Source organism: Mytilus trossulus, chromosome 10, assembly GCF_036588685.1.
Source record: "Mytilus trossulus isolate FHL-02 chromosome 10, PNRI_Mtr1.1.1.hap1, whole genome shotgun sequence".
NCBI lineage: Eukaryota > Metazoa > Mollusca > Bivalvia > Mytilida > Mytilidae > Mytilus > Mytilus trossulus.
This window is the reverse complement of record NC_086382.1, coordinates 10,682,134-10,706,506: the sequence shown is the minus strand read 5'-3', so window position 1 is coordinate 10,706,506 and position 24,373 is coordinate 10,682,134. Positions and strand designations below refer to the sequence as shown.

The 24,373-nt window shown below is 33.8% G+C and overlaps 1 protein-coding gene across 1 annotated transcript; it reads left to right on the top strand.

Annotated features, from left to right (window-relative positions):
* Positions 1-18,715: 18,715 nt before the first annotated feature.
* On the top strand, positions 18,716-21,190 carry LOC134686838 (neuropeptide CCHamide-2 receptor-like). The gene has a single exon (XM_063546641.1). It carries the CDS (start codon positions 19,086-19,088, stop codon positions 20,238-20,240), a length of 1,155 nt encoding a protein of 384 aa, XP_063402711.1. The 5' UTR covers positions 18,716-19,085; the 3' UTR covers positions 20,241-21,190.
* The last annotated feature ends 3,183 nt before the right edge of the window (positions 21,191-24,373 follow it).

Genomic DNA, 24,373 nt, shown 5'->3' with positions numbered 1-24,373 from the left:
AAATTCAAAATCTTTCTCAAATTAACCCCTCTCCACTGTGTATGCATGTAATGCATTTTAAATAAACATATGTGTCTATTTTGATGTTGTTATTCATACACATTAAACTCAAAGATTTTGATTTGTTAACTTTCAGTTGATACATATACGTTATTAAATTAATCAGACATTTTTGAAAATTATACTGGCATATATATAATAGTTTATAAATTGTGTTTACATGAAAACATCAGATAACTGTAAATCAAGGTTAAAAGTGGTATCCTGGAGCTTAAAATGTCTGTAATACTCTTTCCATGGTGAAACTGACACAATAAATAATGTTTATAATTATTGAATTAAAACCAAAAAAAAAAAAAGAAACCAACAGTGTTGTTTAAATATGTCTACAGTACTGAAAATATAAACATAAAGAAGATGTGGGAAGATTTTCAATGAGACAACTTGTTAGTGCTCAGAGATCAAATGACGAAGACGTTATCATTTATAGGTCACTGTACGGCCTTCAACAATACGCAAAGATCAAACAACATGGTAAGCTTCAAAAGGACCCGAAATGGCAAGTTTAAAACAAATCAAACGAGAAAACTAACGACAACAAAGAACAATAACTGAAATTTTATATATTATTCTTTACCATCATTTATTAGATATAGGAAGATGTGGTGTGAGTGCCAATGAGACAATTCTCCATCCAAATAACAATTTAAAAAAGTAAACCATTATAGGTCAACGTACGGCCTTTAACACGGAGCCTTGGCTCACACCGAACAACAAGCTATAAAGTGACCCAAAATTACTAGTGTTAAATCATTCAAACGGGAAAACCAACGGTCTAATGTTTTACTTCTGTTTACATCTTTTATTTTTTCTAAACTACCCCAATTTTGTTCCTATTTTGAATCAATATCTTTTGTTTGTTTATTAGTTATAACCTACAGTGTGTAACTACGTAAGCATGTCTTATCATCATCTGTAATCTTTACTACAATTCATAACTTCGTGAACTGAACTTTTTGCGCTTTTGTTAAGCAAGTTTATTTTTTCACACTTTTTTTTTAATTCAGTTGTAATCAACCAGAAAGCAGACCTGACATTTAATTATAACAAGGTCTTCATATTTCTTTCAAGTAGCATAAATAAATATTATCTTTTGGTACACACAATTTATGATCATTTTGTATATGAAATGAAATAAAATGTTGACACAAATCAGGTTGTCTATAATATCAAGATCGAGAATAGGGTTATATTCAATTTTCTTGAGTGAATATGTGTTCTACTGACTGTATAAACAGATGACCCTACATGTAAACTTCAGCTTGACGTATACATGTAGCAATTATATTTAAAACCATACCATGTGTTCAAGCTTCGCTTACACGAATCGATAAAAACCAATGCGTTCTACTTTCTGACCCCTGGTTTCGTCAGATTAGTAATACCTACATACGTACAAGAAGACTGGGCCTTCATTGGCTGATTTAATAATTACCAGATTAACAGAGAGTAAACCGGAGTCAGATCCTGGTAAGCAAAGATTGGTAACCGAATCTGTATTTTGATCAGATCGGAGGTATAGGTTTGAGTAATAATATTCAAACTGCAGAAGAGCTCTATTGCAGTCACCTTGACCGCCCTTTCGTCCGTTACAACTTATGTTTCGATAATACGTTTCTCAACATCTACTGGAAAGAATGACTTGAATTATAATATAACAGTTTCAGTGATGATTTGCAATTTGGGCATTTTTATTAAAACTGGCACTTTTTAAAACTGTCAGACACTTTCGTTTAACATTCATTTATAAAAAACACATAAATAATTACAACAATGTCAAGAAATGGATAAGAGTTGCTGTAATGATGCATGGACAATACTTTACAGTATCGCACAGTACTGGACAACACTTTACACTACTTATCCAAATTGGTAATACCTGACAACACTGAACATCGCTTGACACTTGACAGTACTGCACACTACTGGTCAATCCCGAACAACACTTCACAGTACTGCACAATAGTGGTCAATCCCGAACAACACTTGACAGAACTGCACAATAGTGTTCAATCCCGAACAACACTTGACAGTACTTCACAATAGTGATCAATCCCGAACAACACTTGACAGTACTGCACAATAGTGGTCAATCCTGAACAGCACTTGACAGTACTGCACAATAGTGGTCAATCCCGAACAGCACTTGACAGTACTTCAAAATAGTGGTCAATCCCGAACAACACTTGACAGTACTGCACAATAGTGGTCAATTCCGAACAAAACTTGACAGTACTGTACAATAGTGGTAAATTCTGAACAACACTTGACTGTACTGCACAATAATGGTCAATCCCGAACAAAACTTGACTGTACTGCACAATACTGGCCTCTCCGGAACAACACTTGACAATACTGCACAATACTGTTCAATCCCGAACAACACTTGACTGTACTGCACAATAATGTTCAATCCCGAACAACACTTGACTGTACTGCATTGTAATGGTCTATCCCGAACAACACGTGACAGTACTGCACAATAGTGGTCAATCCCGAAAAACACTTGATAGTACTGCAAAATAGTGGTCAATCCCGAACAACACTTGACAGTACTGTACAATAGTGGTAAATTCTGAACAACACTTGACTGTACTGCACAATAATGGTCAATCCCGAACAAAACTTGACTGTACTGCACAATACTGGCCTCTCCGGAACAACACTTGACAATACTGCACAATACTGTTCAATCCCGAACAACACTTGACTGTACTGCACAATAATGTTCAATCCCGAACAACACTTGACTGTACTGCATTGTAATGGTCTATCCCGAACAACACGTGACAGTACTGCACAATAGTGGTCAATCCCGAAAAACACTTGATAGTACTGCAAAATAGTGGTCAATCCCGAACAACACTTGACAGTACTGCACAATAGTGGCCAATCCTGAACAGCACTTGACAGCACTTCACAAAAGTGGTCAATCCCGAACAACACTTGACAGTACTGCACAAAAGTGATCAATCCCGAATAACACTTGACAGTACTGTACACTAGTGGTAAATTCTGAGCAACACTTGACAGTACTTCACAATGGTGGTCTATCCCGAACAACACTTGACAATACTGCACAAAAGTGGTCAATCCCGAACAACACTTGACTGTTCTGCACAATAGCGGTCTATTCCGAACTACACTTGACAATACTGCACAATACTGGTCAATCCCGAAAAACACTTGACTGTACTCCATAATACTGGTCAAATCCGAACAACACTTGACTGTACTGCACAATAGTACTGGTCAATCCCGAACAACACTTGACTGTACTGCACAATACTGGCCAATCCCGAACAACACTTCGACAGTGCTGTAAAATACTGGTCATTACCGAACAACACTTGACAGTGCTGCACAATACTGGTCAATTCAGAACAACACTTGACAGTACTGCACAATAGTACTGATCAATCCCGAACAACACTTGACAGTACTGCACAATACTGGTCAATCCTTAACAACACTTCGACAGTGCTGCACAATACTGGTCATTACCGAACAACACTTAACAGTACTGCACAATACTGGCCAATCCCGAACAACACTTAACAGTACTGCACAATACTGGTCAATCCCGAACAACACTTGACAGTTCTGCACAATACTGGTAAATCCCGAACAGCACTTGACAGTTCTTCACAATAGTGGTCAATCCCGAACAACACTTGACAGTACTGCACAATAGTGGTCAATCCCGAACAACTCTTGTCAGTACTGCACAAAAGTGGTCTTTTCCGAACAACACTTGACTGTACTGCATTATAATGGCCTATCCCGAACAACACTTGACAGTGCTGCACAATAGTGGTCAATCCCGAAAAACACTTGACAGTACTGCACAATAGTGGCCAATCTCGAACAACATTTAGCAGTACTGCACAATAGTGGTCAATCCCGAGCAACACCTGACAGTTCTTCACAATAGTGGTCAATCCCGAGCAACACCTGACAGTTCTTCACAATAGTGGTCAATCCCGAACAACACTTGACAGGACTGCACAATAGTGGTCAATCCTGAACAGCACTTGACAGTACTTCACAGTAGTGGTCAATCCCGAACAACACTTGACAGTACTGCACAATAGTGGTCAATCCCGAACAACACTTGATAGTACTGCACAATAGTGGTCAATCCCAAACAACACTTGATAGTACTGTACAATAGTGGTAAATTCTGAACAAAACTTGACAGTACTTCCAATGGTGGTCAATCCCGAATAACACTTTACAGTACTGCACAATAGTGGTCAATCCCGAACAACACTTGATAGTACTGTACAATAGTGGTAAATTCTGAACAAAACTTGACAGTACTTCCAATGGTGGTCAATCCCGAACAACACTTGACAGTACTGCACAAAAGTGGTCAATCCCGAACAACACTTGACTGTTCTGCACAATAGTTGTCTATTCCGAACAGCACTTGACTGTACTGCACAATAATGGTCAATCCCGAACAACACTTGACTGTACTGCACAATAATGGCCTATCCCGAACATCACGTGACAGTACTGCACAATAATGGTCTACCCCGAAAAACACTTGACAGTACTGCATAATACTGGTAAAATCCGAACAACAATTGACAGTACTGCACAATACTGGTCAATCCAGAACAACACTTGACAGTACTGCATAATACTGGTCAAATCCGAACAATAATTGACAGTACTGCACAATAGTACTGGTCAATCCCGAACAACACTTGACAGTACTGCACAATAGTACTGGTCAATCCCGAACATTACTTGACAGTACTGCATAATACTGGTCAAATCCGAACAACACTTGACAGTACTGCACAATACTGGTCAAATCCGAACAACAATTGACAGTACTGCACAATAGTACTGGTCAATCCAGAACAACACTTGACAGTACTGCACAATACTGGTCAATCCAGAACAACACTTGACAGTACTACACAATAGTACTGGTCAATCCCGAACATCACTTGACAGTACTGCACAATACTGGTCAATCCTGAACAACACTTCGACAGTGCTGCACAATACTGGTCATTACCGAACAACACTTGACAGTGCTGCACAATACTGGTCAATTCAGAACAACACTTGACAGTACTGCACAATACTGGTCAATCCTTAACAACACTTCGACAGTGCTGCACAATACTGGTCATTACCGAACAACACTTGACAGTGCTGCACAATACTGGTCAATACAGAACAACACTTGACAGTACTGCACAATAGTACTGGTCAATCCCGAACAACACTTGACAGTGCTGCACAATACTGGTCAATCCCGAACAACACTTGACAGTACTGCACAATACTGGTCAATCCAGAACAACACTTGACAGTGCTGCAAAATACTGGTCAAACCGAACAACACTTGACAGTACTGCACAATACTGGTCAATCCAGAACAACACTTGACAGTGCTGCAAAATACTGGTCAAACCGAACAACACTTGACAGTACTGCACAATACTGGTCAATCCAGAACAACACGTGGCAGTACTGCCCAGTACTGATCAATCGAACAACACTTAAAGCCACTACACAACAATAAACAATACTGCACAAAACTGGAGATTACTTCACCATAGATTTAATTACACATTGTCAACTGACACTTCCAAAAAAAGAAGACAAAACAAGCAAAGACAAACAATAACAATAACAATGAAAACTGTTTTGTTTCTGTTCTTCCCCGGATTTCTCACGTAGTTTTGTTGGGCTTCGTATAGCTCAATCGTCAGTACTCTGTGAAATGTTTTGTGAACTGCTTTATTTTTCTTGTTAACAATGTTTTTTTTTAGAAAATTCTAGCTACTAGAAGCTTTTGTATGATTGCCAATGAGACAACTATCCACGAAAGTCAATAAAGAAGACCGATGGTCTTTAAAAATGTTAAAACCATTCTATATAATCGGCTATAAATAGTTCCGACATGAACAAAAAATGGACACGATTAAATTGAGAAAACAAACGGCCTTATTATCAAAAATATATTTACAAAACACATACCACAGACATAAACCAACCCAACTACCGCACTACATAATCATGATTTGGGACAGACACATGAACACTGTTGCGGGATTATGTACATGTCGCGAGCACTCAACCCGCCCCTTAACTTGTCTGCTTTTTTGTTGAACTTGTGATTTTTGATTGCTTTCGTGGTGTCTCATCTGACTGTCTTTCTGCTTCTTATACCATGATTTTGCCAACGTATTGGGTGAACTTCATATTTGATTTGACACAGACTCATCTAATTATATGATATCTAGAAGCACAGATTCTTAAATAATTTAGAAAGGTCTTATAGTGCTTCAATTATCATTATTTACACCTAGAAACATTCTTCAAAATGTTATTTAGCTTCCATAATTGTTATGTTAGTTGTCAAATCTATTACAAAACTGTTAAAGCAATTTAAAACTCTTTAAGTGGATAAACATTTAATCTTCGAACAAACTATTTTTATCGCCTAAACTGTTCAACGTCTTGTATATAAAAAAGTCAACCAAAAACAAATCAAATATAATGTCATTTCATTATGAAAGGGGTATGCGGTATATGCTAGCTCATTGTTGTAGGCGGTACGGTGACTTAATGAGTTACTTAAATGCATGTCATTTTGGTCTCTTTAAAGTCACGACCACATCTCCTTATTAGGATAATAAATCAAGTTGCAGTACTTAAACCATAATAATGATTATCATTAGCCGGACCAATCAGACTGAATTCCGGAAATAAGTATACAGAGCAGAAAAAAATAATGGGTCTTACTAAATACAAGGTCGGGATTATTAAATGATTTTTGACCTAATGTATCAGAATAAGGAAATAAATAAGAACTAAAATTATACAAAATATACTGGAGTTGGTTTTATAACTGTAACCATTTGCTTTATAATTGCCGTCATAAAAAAATAACTGATAATTTACCAATAACTGCCATCACAGAAATTTGTGTTTTTTTAACTTGATTTATGTATTCTATTTGATTTTGATGATTTATTTCCATGATGTAATGGACCACGGATATCCATGATAAGTTACTCTAATCCATAAATCTGTAAAATATATTGTCTTGTTTTTTTTTTTTTTTTTTTTTTTACAAGATATCTAAATGAAAATAAAGACTTTCACATTGAGCATGACATATACTTTCAGAGCTATAATGAAATTAATATTATGAAATAGATCTATGAATGTGTACAATGTACGTAAAACGCATCTTCCCTGTTCTTCGTAGAAAACCAGCTTGAGTGTAACCCGAATAATCCAGTCGTTATATTTCGCTGATCTGCGATTACTACAGTATACTCGCAAGTAGGAGAGATCGATTACGGGGAGGGACTGAATTATTCGGGTAAGCTTCAAAGGGATTATGTAATTGCTATTCCGTTTAAATTTAATATGCTAAAGACACTTGCCTTCAAATTAAACCTCGATACCTTTCTTCAATCGAAAGTGTCATAATTTTTTTTATCAGATACAACAAAAAATAGCATACATTAGTTTCGCATCCTCTCCGGTATGATGTAGAATTTTGCACTTTCACAAATCTGATGTTTCTTGTACTTGCTACGATTCTGTATACGACAGGGAAGCAATCTCCATATTGACCTCGTCACATAAATTTATTTAGAAACTGCTTGTATTTTCTCATCAATTTTTAACAAAAACAAACCAATTATCAAAATAACAGAATTCTAGTTAACTGATATATTAGTATAGTGTAACTTACTGTACGTATTTCAATTACTGACGTATACACGAAATCACCTTTTGATATAGATTAGGTAGACACGCATTTCGACTATCATTTACAGTAGTAATAGTATCAATGTTATACTAAATTAAAATTTATAGTAGGTGTCCAGAAAAGAAATCATATCACAGTGCAAATAAGTTAACACTACAAGGTGATTACGGTGAACCTTTATTAATCATAGGTATAGGAAGATGTGGTATGAGGATCAACGAGACAACTCTCCTTCCAAGTCACAATTTAAAAAAACCCATTATAGATCAAAGTGCGGTTTTCAACATGTCTGCAAGTGTATTCCAAAGCTTTAATATATAGCATTTTAGTGTTATAGAATTGAATGAATCGTTTTGTAAATATATTGGGTCTTAAAAGCGTTGACCAAAGTACATTCTGTATGAAAAACTTACACCCCTATAATACATTTTTTTAACTAGAAAATCATTCAATACTTAATATGATTACATTTTCTTTGCTATGATTTTGAAAACACGATTTCTATCAAGTATCTTTTTACCTGTGCATTTTTTTGTGGAATCTCGTGTCATCCTGAATATTTCATTTCATTTTGAATGAAGGTTAATTTCCAAATGACACGATAATGGTGTTAGCCGATCAAAATAACGTATTATAATGAAACATTCATGTCATGTTAATTAAATTATGTCATAATGAATTATATACCACCATGCCGTATTCCTGACCTGGTACATGTATTTTCTTATGTAGAAAATGGTGGATCAAACTTAATTTAATAGCTACATGTAGCTTAACCTCTCACTTATATGACAGTCGCACTAAATTCCATTTAAAAGACAATGATGTGTGAACAAAACAATCAGACTTAATAGGTAAAAATGCCAAAGAATTGAGGTACTGTAACAGCAGTCAACATTGTGTTATAATTTTAATCACTAAAATAACAAAAAAATACATAACAAGGACACACAAAAAGACACCAGCAAAAATGAAAGACAAGAAACAAAAAATTACCATATTCACAATAACGGGATGTTAAGTACAGAGCCACGTCAAATAGACCAAAGAACCCCCCCCCCCCAAAAAAAAAAAATATAGAAAAAGAAAGCACATTAGTACAAATGAAAGACAAAAATACAAAATTCTACCGTTATCATATAAGTTAAACACTATGACTACAGAGACTACAACATCAAACTACAGATTGACAAAGCACATTAGAAATAATTAAAGATAAGAATACAAAAATTTACCGTAGCACAATAATACCTGTACATTATTACGAATAGTGAATAACAGAATTTCCTTGTAATTTGGCTATTTACGAAAACCTTTTCAATTAGCGATTTCCTTTGAGAACATTAAAACTGACATTATTGATACTATGTCAGTTTTTATTTTATATCTATTGTTGTAATAATTCATGACTGTTGTGTTAATACTGAGTTATATTTTGTGTTTTTCTTCATCCATATAGAATTTGCAAAATCAAAAAAGTCTGGCATAGTAAATTATTTGTGTGTTGTTTTTTCTTTTATTTGTCTGTTTTCCTTTTTTAGCTATGGCGTTGTCAGTTTATTTTCGATATATGAGTTTTACTGTCCCTCTGGTATATTTCGCCCCTCTTTTTTAGCATGTCGTAGGCAGACTTCGTTCCTCGTAATATATCAACAGGGTCTCAAGCTTGGAGTTGCACTTAATAAATGATCAATTTCACAATGATGTATGTGTGTGTTTTATTTATTTTTTTAATGTGATTTTTACTTTTAAAACTCCTCGTTCAAGCTTAATCCGAAAGTGCTCTCTTATAAATTGCGAATGAATTTTTCTTTTTGAGTTATCAAAATCATTTTAATAGGATGGCAGACTGAAGTTAAAGCACTCTCTATAAATCAAAACTTTTTTTTACATCTACAAAATTTTCCATCCATGCAGGTAAATTAGAGACAATGAGCAGTCATTATTTTACCTATTTTCAATTAAAAAGATAAAAATCAATTTTAAATAAATATTCAATCTTAAGAAATTAAAAGAAGCAAGACAAGGACCGTCGAAAGGATAAGGATCTCATTATATGCGTACACCACGCGTTATGCGAATTCGCACAAAGTGTTACATCCGGAACAGGACAGAATCGAAATTAACAGATCCACAGTTAGAAAGACATGACTGTACAAATTAAGAATGCCAAAGCAATACAATATTGACATTAAAGTTTGAATAAGACGCCTGCAGAAAACCACAATAGAAGTTCAAATCGCGAAAAAAAATACGAAAAATGCGTTCGGTCTATTTTGTAGTTAGCTTTATTGCATATTTATCAAATAAACACCTTGAATTATATATACCATTATCTTAGATCCCAAACATTACGAGCAGCAAGTACGTCTGCTAGATAACATCGCCATTATGGTTTCACAGCTCATTTGCGCGGGAAAGTTGTTCGCACTGTTGTTTAACAGCAGTGTCAGACGTGTAACCCAAGTAATTAATGTTAAGTGCCCTAATCACAGTTGTATCTAATTGTGTTTGACTACTGACGTGATCGGGAAGACAAAGCATAATTAGGCAGTGAAGAAAAATTAGATTTCCTTGATATATAATCAATTGGCCAGACTGTTCAGTATATATTCAAAATAGATCAGGAAAACAATAAGTCTTTAGAGTTCTCTTATTTGTCTCTTTATCATTTTTAATGTTACTGCTAGTTGAATACAAGACACAGAGTGCATATAAAAATGAGACGGAAGATGTGAAACCAAAAGTACATTCAACAATCTTAGGTCGAAAGAAACTGATAACGGCACGGCAAAGAACGAAATACGGCGAAAAGAAAAACAAGTTCGAATACTACATAGAAGACCAATAACACTGGGCCGATTTCATATTTACCGGAAGGTTAAACAGATCCGCCCTAACTAGTGACATTAGTATTCAGTATGCTTGCTCTTCGAATTGATAGGTATGCTTTAGAAATTTTAAAATGACTGACAGAATAAGATTTTTAATTTTAAAAGTTATGCTCCCGATCAAAAGTTGACGTTAGCACCCGTTTAATACTTGGATGCATTAAACATAAGCTTTGAAACTTTGTGAATACTTGGCTTCAATTAAGCCCCACTGACAAGATTCATATTTTCGAAATGCGTACGTGGTTCGTCAAATTCAATATCCGGTGTTTTATAGAATAGGCTTCTATCCCTCGAGGTGCCTCGGTGGCCGTGTGGTATAAGTAGATAAACCACTGTAAGTGTCTGTCAAAACTGAGCTCGAGTTTCTGACTCCATTCTTGTTGAAGACTTTCTGAAAATCTAAAAACTACATGAGAAGTATGTTGATGGCACGATAATACATTTTTCTTTTTGGTTAAATCCTTTGAATGTGTAAACAGTAATAAAATCTTATTCTAAATGTTTACACAGAATAGAAAGAAAATTTATCCAAACACCTCTAACTACTTAATTTGAAATGATCAAGACTACTTTTCGTGTAGCTATATTTAATTTGTTACAATTGTTTTGAGAGATTTGTCAATATTATACCTAACTTGTTATATGTGCGGATGTAAACAAATTAATAAAATATGTTAATTGTTGATGATGCCGATTTGAAAGTATAAACTGTATTGTAAACAGTTGAATACAAAATGTTTCTGACAGGCACATTCTCATGATACTGACGGTATCCAGATACTTTAATAAGACTGAAAGTGTCCCCACCCCAGAAACCAGTATCTATTTAGTTCGAATACAATTGTTGTTTACCCTAAACAAAATAAGGGGGAGGGGTAGTTAAAACACAAATATTTAAATGCAATTTGTTAAATACGCTATGTTTTGTTATTCATGAAATTTCAGAATGCACAAACCTAACTATTTCTGCTTAAATATAACCGTATGACATTAATTTTCTTGCGATCGACTTTTGGTTACGTCATCTCTTCATGTGCTCCAATTTATAGAGTGTTTCTCATTTTAATATAACCGTATCGCGGTCGTGTTATGCTATTTGCGATGTCGTCGTCCAAAGTCATTTTGTTTTCAGGCCGAATCTTCAGCACATTAAGCGAATGAATATCAACCTTCAACAGCAAATGATTTCCACCCTAATTTGTAGAATGAAAATTTTCAAATACATGTATCAGTAGTCTAAAGGATTCAAACAGTGGAACATGTTTTTATGAGAATGCGTGAGATTAAATGGTCAAATTGGATATTCAGAATACTTTATATATACTATATATCACGCTAACATAACAATCAAAAAAAAAATTAGGCAGTCTGAGAGCTCTAAATAACTTTTTTTCAAAATCCGAAGTCAATCGATGTTATCTTTAACAAACATGTATTTTCTGATTCTACATGGCCGACTTTATACTGTGCGTACATTTGTACTAACGGTGCAACTCTCAAACTGTTATTTATAATGTCTGTTTTGTTCACATATCGTTGTAAATATAGCGGAATTTGATGAGACTGTCGCTCAAAGTGAGAGGTTTAGCGCTATAAAACCAGGTTCAATCCGGCATTTTCTACATTTGAAAATGCCTGTACCAAGTCAGGAATATGACAGTTGTTGTCAATGCGTTTGATGTGTTTTGTTATTTTGCCATGTGATTAGGGACTTTCCGTTTGAATTTTACTCGGAGTTAGTATTTTTGTGATTTTACTTTTAATTGCATGTGCAATTTGTTTTGATATTTCATTTCTTTGAAAGTGTGACAATTATAATTGACAACTTTCAACACCTCATGGAAAGAGAGAAAGTAACCTTTATTGTATAAAGACCATAGAAAACATTGTCCATTGTTTGAAGCTCATGTTTAGGTCTATAATGTACAAAAAGAAAGATTATTTCAATATCAGAGAAAACTACTATTTTAAGACACATAAAACTGAATACACGAGTTATAAACGTCGACCCCATACTACCCTCCACACACACAGGCACTTGAATTTGTAAAAAGGATTATCAAATATATATAAAGGTAAATAAGTGAATTACATACATTGGGGTAATGATACGGACTCGACATTTCCTTATGTTTTTTGACCTATCCCTACCTTGCCTGTAGACTTCGCAACCAAACCATCGGTACCCGATCTGAGCCCTATAAGTATATTGAGGAGCCTCCTCAGAACATTGCTCAAATTAAAAAGGTATCCCATGAGGTGGAACCTTGAGCCATTGAGCCTTGAGTCATACAATGAAATCGTGATAGAATGCAGGAATTGATCTCGTGCCATTTCAAAAATATATAAACCCACATACAGCGATGCTTCATATCATACTATGGACAAACACACACACGGTCTAAGTATAATTCGTTTTAACAAGCGACGTTTGAACACAATTGCATTATACAATTGTTACATCATATGCATAGGTCGTTTAGCAGCAACGACAAGATTAGTTTTGTGTTTCTTGTGTCTTGTATATGTTGAAGATTAGTTTTAATTTGCCTGTTTAGGCTTTGTGTGTTCTCTTTACTATTTTGTACCTTCGTAGTGAAAAGTGATAATGGGATATATTAACGAGATCGCAACCTTCCAACAACATTAATACACACACATACGTTTATTTCTTAAGACCGTCTTATCGGGGCTTTTATAGCTGACTATATGCGGTATGGGCTTTGCTCATTGATGAAGGCCGTACGGTGACCTATAATTGTTAATGTTGTATCATTTTAGTCTTTTGTGGATAGTTGTCTCATTATCAATCATACCACATCTTCTTTTTTATATTTAGGGCAACACTTGGTCTTAAGGAATAGACGTATTATTCTGATATTTTATTTATCAAGCTCTGAATTGCCCCTATTGTATATTGTAAAAGAAAGAGTGTGTGTCAGTCTCTAAAAAGTAAGTTTAAACGTTAAAAATCCTTGGTAATTATATGGACAAGTAGATGTTAATAGTCTCATTTGATAAAACTTCATGTTGAGTCTGTTCTATAGTGGCAGTAAAAAACTCCCCGTCGTTGGGCACCTGTTATAGGACAAACCTTGTGTAAGTATTACTAATTTGACAATGTTCTCGTCCCCAAACAAATAGAATTCACACATCAGTTCAAACAATTCTGTATTTTTTAACACCTGGCATATAATTTAAAAAAAATATCCTAGGACTATCTACTTTATATTTGTCAATACGAAAAAGGATTTTATTTGAAATGGCGGTTGACCAATACTTATGTATACATAGTTTAAACATATTTATTTATAGTGGATTGGGAAACAAGTTTTGCAACTTATATTAATCCCTTTCCACTTTGCGGGTGCGAGTGCTGCCTTGTAGCGGCATTAGCCTACTCTTTTTCGAAATCTACAAGGGTGTCTTTAACGTGCAAGAGATGTGGCTCTCTCTTAACACGGGTCAGCCATTTATCGTCCCTTTCCGACGGACTATCATCGTTTCCTCAAGACCATACTCGCAGATGGTGTCAAGGGAGAGCCGAAAATTGAGTTTCTGAAATTTTCATCCCAAACGGGAATCGAACCAGGAACCTTTGTGTTAGTAGTCCGATGCACTAACCACTACACCACGGCTCTCATGTTAGTTTGTTCGCTGACCCCCCCCCCCCCCCCCCCCCCCCCCCTAACCCCCCTTTTTAACTTAATTTGGGAAAAAATGATTTACCTATATGGATATATGTAAAATCGATTTTTGATTAACAAAACTTGCAGCAATGTTGCCCCCCCCCCCCCCAACCCCAACCCCCAAACTATTTGATTTAATTGTTTTTTTTTTTTATCCTACATGGATCTTTTGATGTGGTCCCTAATTGGATAAAGTTAAAAAAAATATTATAAACAAAGCAATTGTACGTACAAAACAAATTGTTAAAACCTTTTAACTATAAATGGCGAGAATAATGATTGACGACTTTCTACAATTTTAACATGTGTGTTTATATTTGTCTGAGTTTTATTCTTATTTTTAAAATAATATTATGTTTTCCAATAAATAGTACAGAACTATATTTTGGCGGAAAAAAAGTTCAGTCCCTTAAAAAGCATCTATATATTTAAACAATAGAAAACTAGTGATTTCAATTCCTTTCAGACTATGTAATCATTGTTAGATGCTAATTTTACTGGCGGTTCTGATGATAGAACTTACGTTCTAAAGAAAATCATCACTGTCTGGGGGAAAATGTTGTTTTAATCATTGACAATAACATGGCTCTATGGCGTTTCCATAGCTCTCTGATTTGTTATAATTTCTACAGGCTGGAAAACGTTACTCTCATTTCAGTTTGATTGAATGAATCGCCTGAAACAGTTTAGAAATAATACATTTAAAATACGAAAAATCGGTTTATGTTTCAAAAGAAAAATCAAGGTTGATTTTACAGAACAGTAATGCGGAACATTTCCCGTTATTTCGATCTTAAGATATATATATATATATATATGTTTAAGTGAATGAACATACAGTTTTGTTGTCATGTAATAGAATATGAAAGAGACAACAACTTGACCAAAGATCAGATAACATATATGCCAAGCTCTGTGTACGTCCATAAACTGTTTAAATCTATTTAAGGGGTCTGCGTATCTGGTCTGATGCAAGGCAGATTTATTTTCCATGTTTGAAAATACAATCCTTTTATGTTTGGCAGTATAAATATTCGGTCCTTCATCTCTTTCAAAATTATCCACTTTGTATATGATCTTTTCTCGTCCTGAATATGCATGAAACATTCACCATTTTACGTTAAGCAATCAATTAATAAACCAAAAGCAGTGGCGGATCCAGAAATGTTCATAAGTGGGGGCCCACTGGCTGTCTAAGAGGGTGATTCCCTATATTACATGTAGCAATCAATTTTTTTCTCTCAAAAGGGTGGGGGGGGGGGCAGGACCCCTGCCCCCGGTCCTGCCCCCCGTAATCTGCCTCTGAAAAATAAGGATCAAAGCTTATTATCAATAGTTATACTAACCCGAATAATCCAGTCGTTATATTCCGACTCACTATCGATCGCTACATCGAGAGGATACTGATCGATAGAGGGCGCTGAATCATTAGAGTTTAAATACTAAAATAAAATAATAAACATTTTAGTTTACCAACAGTTCTGGCTTACAACGTTCTCACGAAAACATATCAGTTTGTTGAAGATCCCTGTTAATTTCTCTGTTGTACTTAGAGATAAGATGTAATTTTGTGTTAATGTTGTAACGGCTCATTTGAGTGATCAAGTGTTTACCAATTGTTAAAGACAGCCGTTCTTGAACGCATTATTGCAATTTAAAGAGATTTCATACCGCTCTAGTTAATAATATTTAAGATTCTTATAAGCACTTGAATTAATTGAGCATGAAATCGATCTCATTTAAACAGCATGTTAAATCGTGATAGCGATAATCATTTATTTACTAAATGAATCAAGCAAATTTTATGGACAGTTTTGACACTTACATTTATAATTGTCGTCGTAAAATTTATAGGAAATTTATCATTACTGAAAAATGTCTTTACAAATTATTAAAAAGATCCTTTAAGTAATTGATTGGAAATTGATTTGAAGACGTTTTTTTAGGACATGCTAGGTTAATGATGTAACTTAAGACGCTCGGAATATTAAATCAATATCACAATAAATGTGATGGGTTCATTGTGGTCAGCAACTCATTTGAACCTTGTAAATAAACTAAACGATTTTTAATAACTGTTTATTTTTGTATTGGTTAACTTTCCCAAATTTTGATAAAAAGGATAGGAAAGTTTTTATTTGTATAGTTTTTAATGATTAATACAGTTGTATGACCTTTACTAAGTAAACTCATATACATTTTAAAGGATACGTTTTGTCATCTTATTTTTTAAATTAAATTAAAAGTGCCCACTTTTTTTTTTATATCAATCGTTAAATTTGACGACGAAACAGTAGGTTGTAAATTTCAATGTTTTAATTCCTCATTTATTTAACAGTTTAAGCTGGAAGAAAGTGAAAAATCAAACTTCAAAATTCCGAAAATAAATTTCATCCCGGTGATTTATCGTTGAAGGTTAAGAAGTCAAATATTTGATGGAGTATTGTGGGTTCCGAGGTTATTTCAACTGACTATATATTCTGGCAGAAATTTTACAAAATCGAATGGTACTCTGAACTGAAAATACTGTGAAAGTACTTTTATTCGTGGGGTACCAATTTTCGTGGATTTCGTGGATGACTTTATCCACGAATTTAAGTGTCCAACGAAATAAAACAACCATTGTCCACTTAATCAAGACATGGAAAGATCCATCGTTTGTTTATGTAACTCTTTTCTTTATGTGACATGTGACATGGCATACCGGTAATTAAGACCTTTGAAGGTCTTTAATCTGTTGATCACTTTATCATGGGTTAATTAGTGTTATCACTACGATTTACACAGGTCAATGTTTACATTGCAATTTCCTAAATCCAGACTATTTGTAATCTTTGTTTCTAAAGGCTTTATTTTTTTCTTTTTTTTATAAAACTAAAATCCACGAATATAAAAACCCACGAACATGTGAATATTGCTCAAACCACGAAAATTGATACCCACGAATTAAAGTACTTTCACAGTATTTGAAAATATACAGTTAGAAAATACATTAGTTAGAAAATGAACCAGTGTTGAATTCTTGCATATTTCAATTGAAAAAATATGAAAGATCGTATTTATCAGTTTATAAGAAAGTGTCTGGTTTTGAATGATATATGCACACTAAAAATTAAATCATTTCATAAAAATCCGGCTCGCAAATTCTGCATCGCAAAACCAACAGAAAATGTTACTACTGTACGTACAACTGAACCGAGGCATTTATGGTAAAATAATAACTGTACGATGTTAGAAATTTTTACATTTTTTCATATCAGCACTTCTCAACTCTGTGACAGTATAGGAGACTATTGAGACGGGAAATGGGGAATATACCAATAAGCAGACACGAATGAAGGGAACCAAATTATATGTTTGCGGATTTTTATCGAAAGGTGCCGATAGTTTGAGTATTCAAATGTGAACTAGTGGGAACGTCAAAAACAACGGTAAAAAAGTCACAAATCCTCCCCGCTTTTTTTTCCATAATGCATGCATTTTTAGAATGAACAAAGTATGTTTAGGTTGTAACGGAAATAAATAATTTTGCGCTTGTGTAAACGTAACACTTGACTGGCTGCACAGCTTTTTACGGGTAAGCCTCTCTCAAATTGTTGAAGCCCAAATGATGTCAACTGATCTGGTTTTTGACGTTTTCTCAGATATTTGGAATTCTCTAGTTTACTGCCTGACGTGCAATTACAAAATTTGTTAGCCAACCCTTACTTTTCTTTCGTAATTTTGTGATTTAAAGTTGAAAAAGCAATTTTCTTAAATCTTATAAAAAACCTTGTTAATTTTTTATAGCATTTGAAAGATAAATAGGTGACAATTTATGGACCAGTGGATCTTTCATTTTTTCTGCTTTTATAGTTCCCGTTTTCGTATACTTGCAATTTATAATAGTATTTTAAAAATTAAGCTTGTTTATAGCAGGAATTTGAGGGCGAACACCCTGAACCAAGAAAGCGGTCGAACACAATTTATATGGTAATATTTTTACATTTCACATTTCAATTAATTACTGACATTTATCAACTGGCGATAGACGATTTATTTAGTTCAACTTTTGATAAATTTACCCCTAGATTAATTTCTGCAATAGAATTAAACAAATCCAAAAGTAGCACATAGTTTATCATATACTCGACAAATATCTCTTATCAAGTTTGTGCTGTTTATAATTTCATTTTTACTGTTGGATAACCAATGACATATTATTACAACACCATTCAATTTTATTTTAGCCAATGATATTAAATGATTTTTTCTAGCTTATCTTGATGTCTCCTTCTGCCCGCCTTTTACAACTTGTTAAGTACTAATACAAACAGTTCGATATCATACTAATCAGTGATTCTCTATAGCGTAGAGCCAATCGTACACTCTCGGAAATAATTACATCGTCTTTGCTGAAAAAATATTATAAGTAATCAACGTATCTGGAGTTCATAAGAAAGATTTTAGACATTAACTGATGAATGAATATCTGTATGTAGAGGAAACTCCATTATAATGTGTAAGAAAGTGACAACACTTTGGTCAAATGCCACACACTTTGATAACAACATTTAACACTTCATAAAAAGGAAAAAAAAGTGTTTCATTTTAATTGGATTACTCACAAGTGTATAAAAGTTTACAAAATTCTTCTTCTTAAAAAAAATAAAAACCAAACACGGATTTAAGAAAACGGAAATAATAATGTCCGACTTATCAACCGTAAGTAGTAACTTTACTGACGCTTGTTTATGTATGTACAATGATTCAGCAACTTTTCTCAACAATTCTTGTTGTCAATTCATGGACACTAAGCCAGCAGAAGATAAACTGAGAAAAATTATCGTTCCAATTATCTTTGTGTTGTTTATGATAGTTGGTGTTACCGGAAACGGAACTTTGGTGTACATCGTCCTTCGTAACAAATTACTACGCAATGTTCCGAACACTTTGATAGTTAATTTATCAATTGGAGACCTTCTGTTGTTGATATTTTCAGTTCCGTATATGGCCATTGTGTTTGGAACAAAAGAATATCCGTTCAATGCATTTTTCTGTAAATTAAATGCTTATCTACAAACACTGAGCCTAGGAGTTTCCATCTTTACACTTACGGCACTCAGTTATGATCGTTACGTGGCAATAGTCCACCCAATGAGTAAACACAAAGGGAAACCGAGTCTCAAAATAGCCGTTGTTGTGATTGTTATTTGGGTTGCCTCTGCACTTATCGCTATATCCGATGCCGTCAGTTACACACTGGTCATCCAACCTGGTGGTCTCACGTTTTGTCACGAAGTTCCATATAATGATTATGGTGTCTCTTTCCTCAGAGTAAGAAATTTAATTCGTCTATTTATATTATTCATTATTCCATTATTTATTATCGGCTGCTTTTATATTTTAATGGCAAGAATTTTAGTGAAAAGCAGTCGACAGTTGCCATGCGAAGCTACTTTAGGACAAGGGATGAACACTCAACAGCAACGTCAAATCGAGGCTAGATTTAAGGTAGCCAAAGTTGTGTTGTCGTTTGTTGTTTTATTTGTAATCTGTTGGTTACCACGTCACATTTATGTTTTGTGGTACGCGTACGATGAAGAAGGATTCACAGAGTTTTGGATGATCTTCAAAGTTGTCAGTATTTGTTTTATGTATGCTTACTCATGTGTGAACCCGTATGCTTTATATTTCCTCAGCAGTCAGTTCCGGAAGTACTATAACCGGTATTTATTCCGTTGCTGTATTCGATCCCGATATAGAACACGTGACTCTACTTCTGCCCTGACAAACTTTAATAGCACCGTCCGCCGCGGAAGCACATCAATGACTATGGTGAAATCTAATTCGGAATTCTGACTAGAAATGTGCTTGCTGTACCATGATTACGGCAAATCACCAAGGGAATCAAACAAACGCCTAAAAACTAGGAAGGCTTGAGAGTTTGTTTCATTTAAGCGAGACAACTCGTACTGATCAAACGGAGTTATATCCACTTAATAAAAACACAAAATATTAGGGATTAGCAATAAAGTAAAAGAGGAATCTTCATCAAATCAATGAGACAATCAGTTGAGAATTCAGTGTACATGGATTCCACTATCCCCTCGAACCTGCCGTGGGGTGCTCTGGATGAAGAAGGAATCTATCAGTACATTCTCAGAAACAATACTCTGTGAATGTATATTTAGTATTATACAAAGGTTAAGTTCTATTTAACCTATAAGATATGACAGTTAGCATTTAATAGTTAACAGTAAAACTCTTCAGATGCAAAAGAACTGCCATTAAAACTCTCTTTTATATCGAGAGATAGTAATTTCATCGCATATGAACTTGAAGGAAGAAATGATTTATTTAAATGGAACAATAAAACATGCATATTACTAGTTTAACAAGAAACAGACAGCTAATTGAAAAATTCTTAACGTAATACAGGCTTGTTATATACGAAGCGAAACCGAGTAAATTACCCGATTGACTATTACACATTCGTTGCAACGTATACTTATATCGTATCAGAACACTTGAGAAGAGTATATTCATGTCAGTGGAATTCATCACATGTAATTGATGGATGGGTTGCAATAGCACAGAACTACTAGAAAATAACAGTGTAACATTCCTTCCATCATCTGTCGTTCAAATCAATGGTATAATTAAACTGAGTGTAAAACATTCTTGACATCCACTCAAGCTAATTATAAAGTTATGGACGTGTTCCAGTAAGTAGTAATATGTTAGTACCGGTGTATTATATATGTATATTTATGTTACTGAGTACTGGGAAATAAATGTTTTACCAGTTGCGGGTACACTTGTTCTTATGTAATTAAATCTGAAAACAATTAGTCTTAATGTATATTTGATAATTTGCCATCCTATAATCATCTTAATTGTTATATAGACGGATATTTTTTTTGCTTGCACACCCCAATAACCAAAATGAAAAACAGTTCTAATATTACGAAGATATTATTTTAAGCTACCGCTGATACAATTTCTTTTGTTTCATAAAATGACAATCAACAGTAACGAATTTACAGGTTTTAAAAAATTCCATGCGTCCGAAAATCTTTTCTAGCTTAATCTTCACCAATGAAAACTCAAACTTAAACGTTTTAAAACCATAAATAGAATCATTTGTATTGTAGCGTGGACAATACAATTTCTTGGCGCGCTCAGGTTATCAATTGACTGGGTTGTCCATGCTGTTTAGAATGATTTTATATCTGAGAAACGCTAGGAGAGACATGACTGAAACGGATACAAAAGAATAGCCAAAGTAATGTATGATCAACTTTGCCATTATACGGACTTAACACTTATTTAATTAGGAGATACTTTTTTATTGTGTGAATATCACGTCTTGACACTTATATTTTTTATTCACAAGTAGATCCACGAAGGAATATTTATTGTGTGATTGTTTAATCATTTCAAAGACTATTATTGCAGTCCAATATAGCTCCAGTATACAAACAAAATAAGATCGATCTTAGAAGTTTTAAGTATCTTTTTTGTATTCAGCATGAAAATGTTGAGGCGATCAGTAAAGCTTCGACCCTTTCCAGTTCAAAGCCTCATATACATGTATACACATCTTTAAAGATGACATTTGTCAGACATTGACCTTATATTCTGATCAGTTTGTTTTGTTAACAATGATACCCTATCATCACTAGGTTCTGAAAAAGGAAATAGTAATTTACATTATGTTCAAAACTTTTGTTTGAAGTAAATGTTTCAATTGAAAAAATAACTCCATCAACAGAGTTCTATTATTTAATTTTGGAAACTATTTTAGATTATAGAATATATTTCCCATAAACAATGCTTTATTTTTCTTGTCCAGATTTTGGTCTTCAATGATTTTATAAACTTTGATTTTCCACCAATTATTATGGTATCGAACATCACTGGAGAGACATTAATTGTCAAGTTGTGCATCTGGCATGTCTGGAGCAGAAAAAAATACTACCGTTAATGTTATGATAAATTATTTAAAACAAACTAAAAAAAGAGATCAAGATGAGTTTTTATAAGCAGGATATTAAAAAGATATATACATAAGTATCATCATGCAGAAAACAGACCGCACGTGCCATGCATATAGTTTTTACTTGATTATACGTTAAGACAGGATTTATATTGTTTTAACAGTTATACGACACTCCTAAAATATTTATACACAGAACATAATACAACAAAAACTGCAATAAACATCGAGGGTGATGCATCACGAACATGTGTTTTGTTTACAAAGCAAATATACTAAATACGCATTCCGGTGCGCAGTCATGACAAGATATAGCAACAAATGCCCGAGCCAATTTAAAGAAATTGCGATACATTTACTTTCAGTTTAAATGACAAATTCAAACCTTTCATTATGAAAATCATTTAGATCAACGGTTTTTTTTTATCCAAGAAACAGACTCATATATATCTTTCGTGTTGAAAGGACGTAGTAAATAACGAATATATTTCAATTACATGATAAAAATGTGTTATTAAAATAAGCAATTTAAATCTCTCAATGGATAATTGCGCCAATTATATTTAATCTTAAACGGATATAACATTCGAAGATATGTTTTGGTTATCTAATCAACCATTTAAGCAACTGTAAAATATAGATATCTTAGTCTCGGCAGAATTGATAGCTTAATGTTAGAAAGTTATGTTATAGTGATAACCTTAAAATATGAACAATTGAATCGGATAAAAAATGATTGAGAGCAATAAAAGATAGATTGTACATGTAAATAAACGATAACATAAAGAAGAAAGTTCGACAAGGTTTACGTAGAGTTATATATAACTATTAAAAAGTTATCAAAGATACCAAGCTTATAATATGCAATGTAGTCTTGACCAGAATTTCTTCTACATATGACTCACCAGTGGCGCTCGAATCAAAACAGTTGGAAATTCCAAAAACAATACTAAAGTGAAAGTTGAAGAGCATTGATAACCCAACAGTCTGGAAAACTAAAGCAATCTATACACCTGAGGATAGAAACAATTCTTAGCGTTTTGAATACTGTAACAATCAACTTTTTCTAGAAGAGGGTAGATTTAAAATATATAAACATATAAAAGGTGGGTATGACCGCATTAAAGAGCTTAAATGCACTTCTACCGTTATATTAAACACGACAAACAGGTACATGAAGTAGGTAGGGTATAAATAATATTTAAAAAAAATCTGTTTTTTTCTTTCTGAATGACGAAAATTTAGAAAGAATCAAAACATTTTCTACGGTTTCAAAAACTTCTTAAAGTTTTTTTTGTGTGTGTCTCATATTACTTGTAAGCGAACGATTAAAGGTTTTGAAACAGTTCATTTTAGTAAATTATATGTAGAATTCTAAATAAACGAAGACCTACAAATGAGGATCTATAGCAGACAAGATCCAGGTATTAAATGAAAATGCAGGTGACTAAACTAGAGGTATCCGATATCTAATTATTCTTCACAAGTTGTACTAAATTGGGAATTGTAAAAACAAACAATAAAAAACTCTGAAAGGATATGATATTTTATACTATAATATATAAAATATACCCTAACAAATATATTTTTTTTTAGAAAATTTGAATAAGTGATTAATGTCAGTAACAATAACTTTTAGAAACTAAACTATATAAAACAAGTAGATGTGGTATGATTGCCAATGAGACAAATAGTCGCCAAAGTTCAAATAAAGTCAGTGGATAAAAGCAGTTGTAGGCAACCGCACCGCCGTCAACAATGAGACAATAACCCGTCTGATGGTTATATTCCATTAACTGATCCAGGCTATCTTTTAGCACCAACATAAATAAACGACTACGAGGTAAAAGTGACATTTTAGTTTAAAGCAACACCATCGATATATGTTATATTGTACTGAGATTCCATTAAAAGATTAAAAAAACTTGTAAGAACGTCGAGGAAAAGATTTAAATAACTTTAAGTGTGAATGTTTGAAGGAAAAAGTTACAAT

Bases quoted from the DNA above. Each gene is read 5' to 3' on its own strand.
- LOC134686838 (XM_063546641.1), top strand. From the start codon at position 19,086: ATGTCCGACTTATCAACCGTAAGTAGTAACTTTACTGACGCTTGTTTA.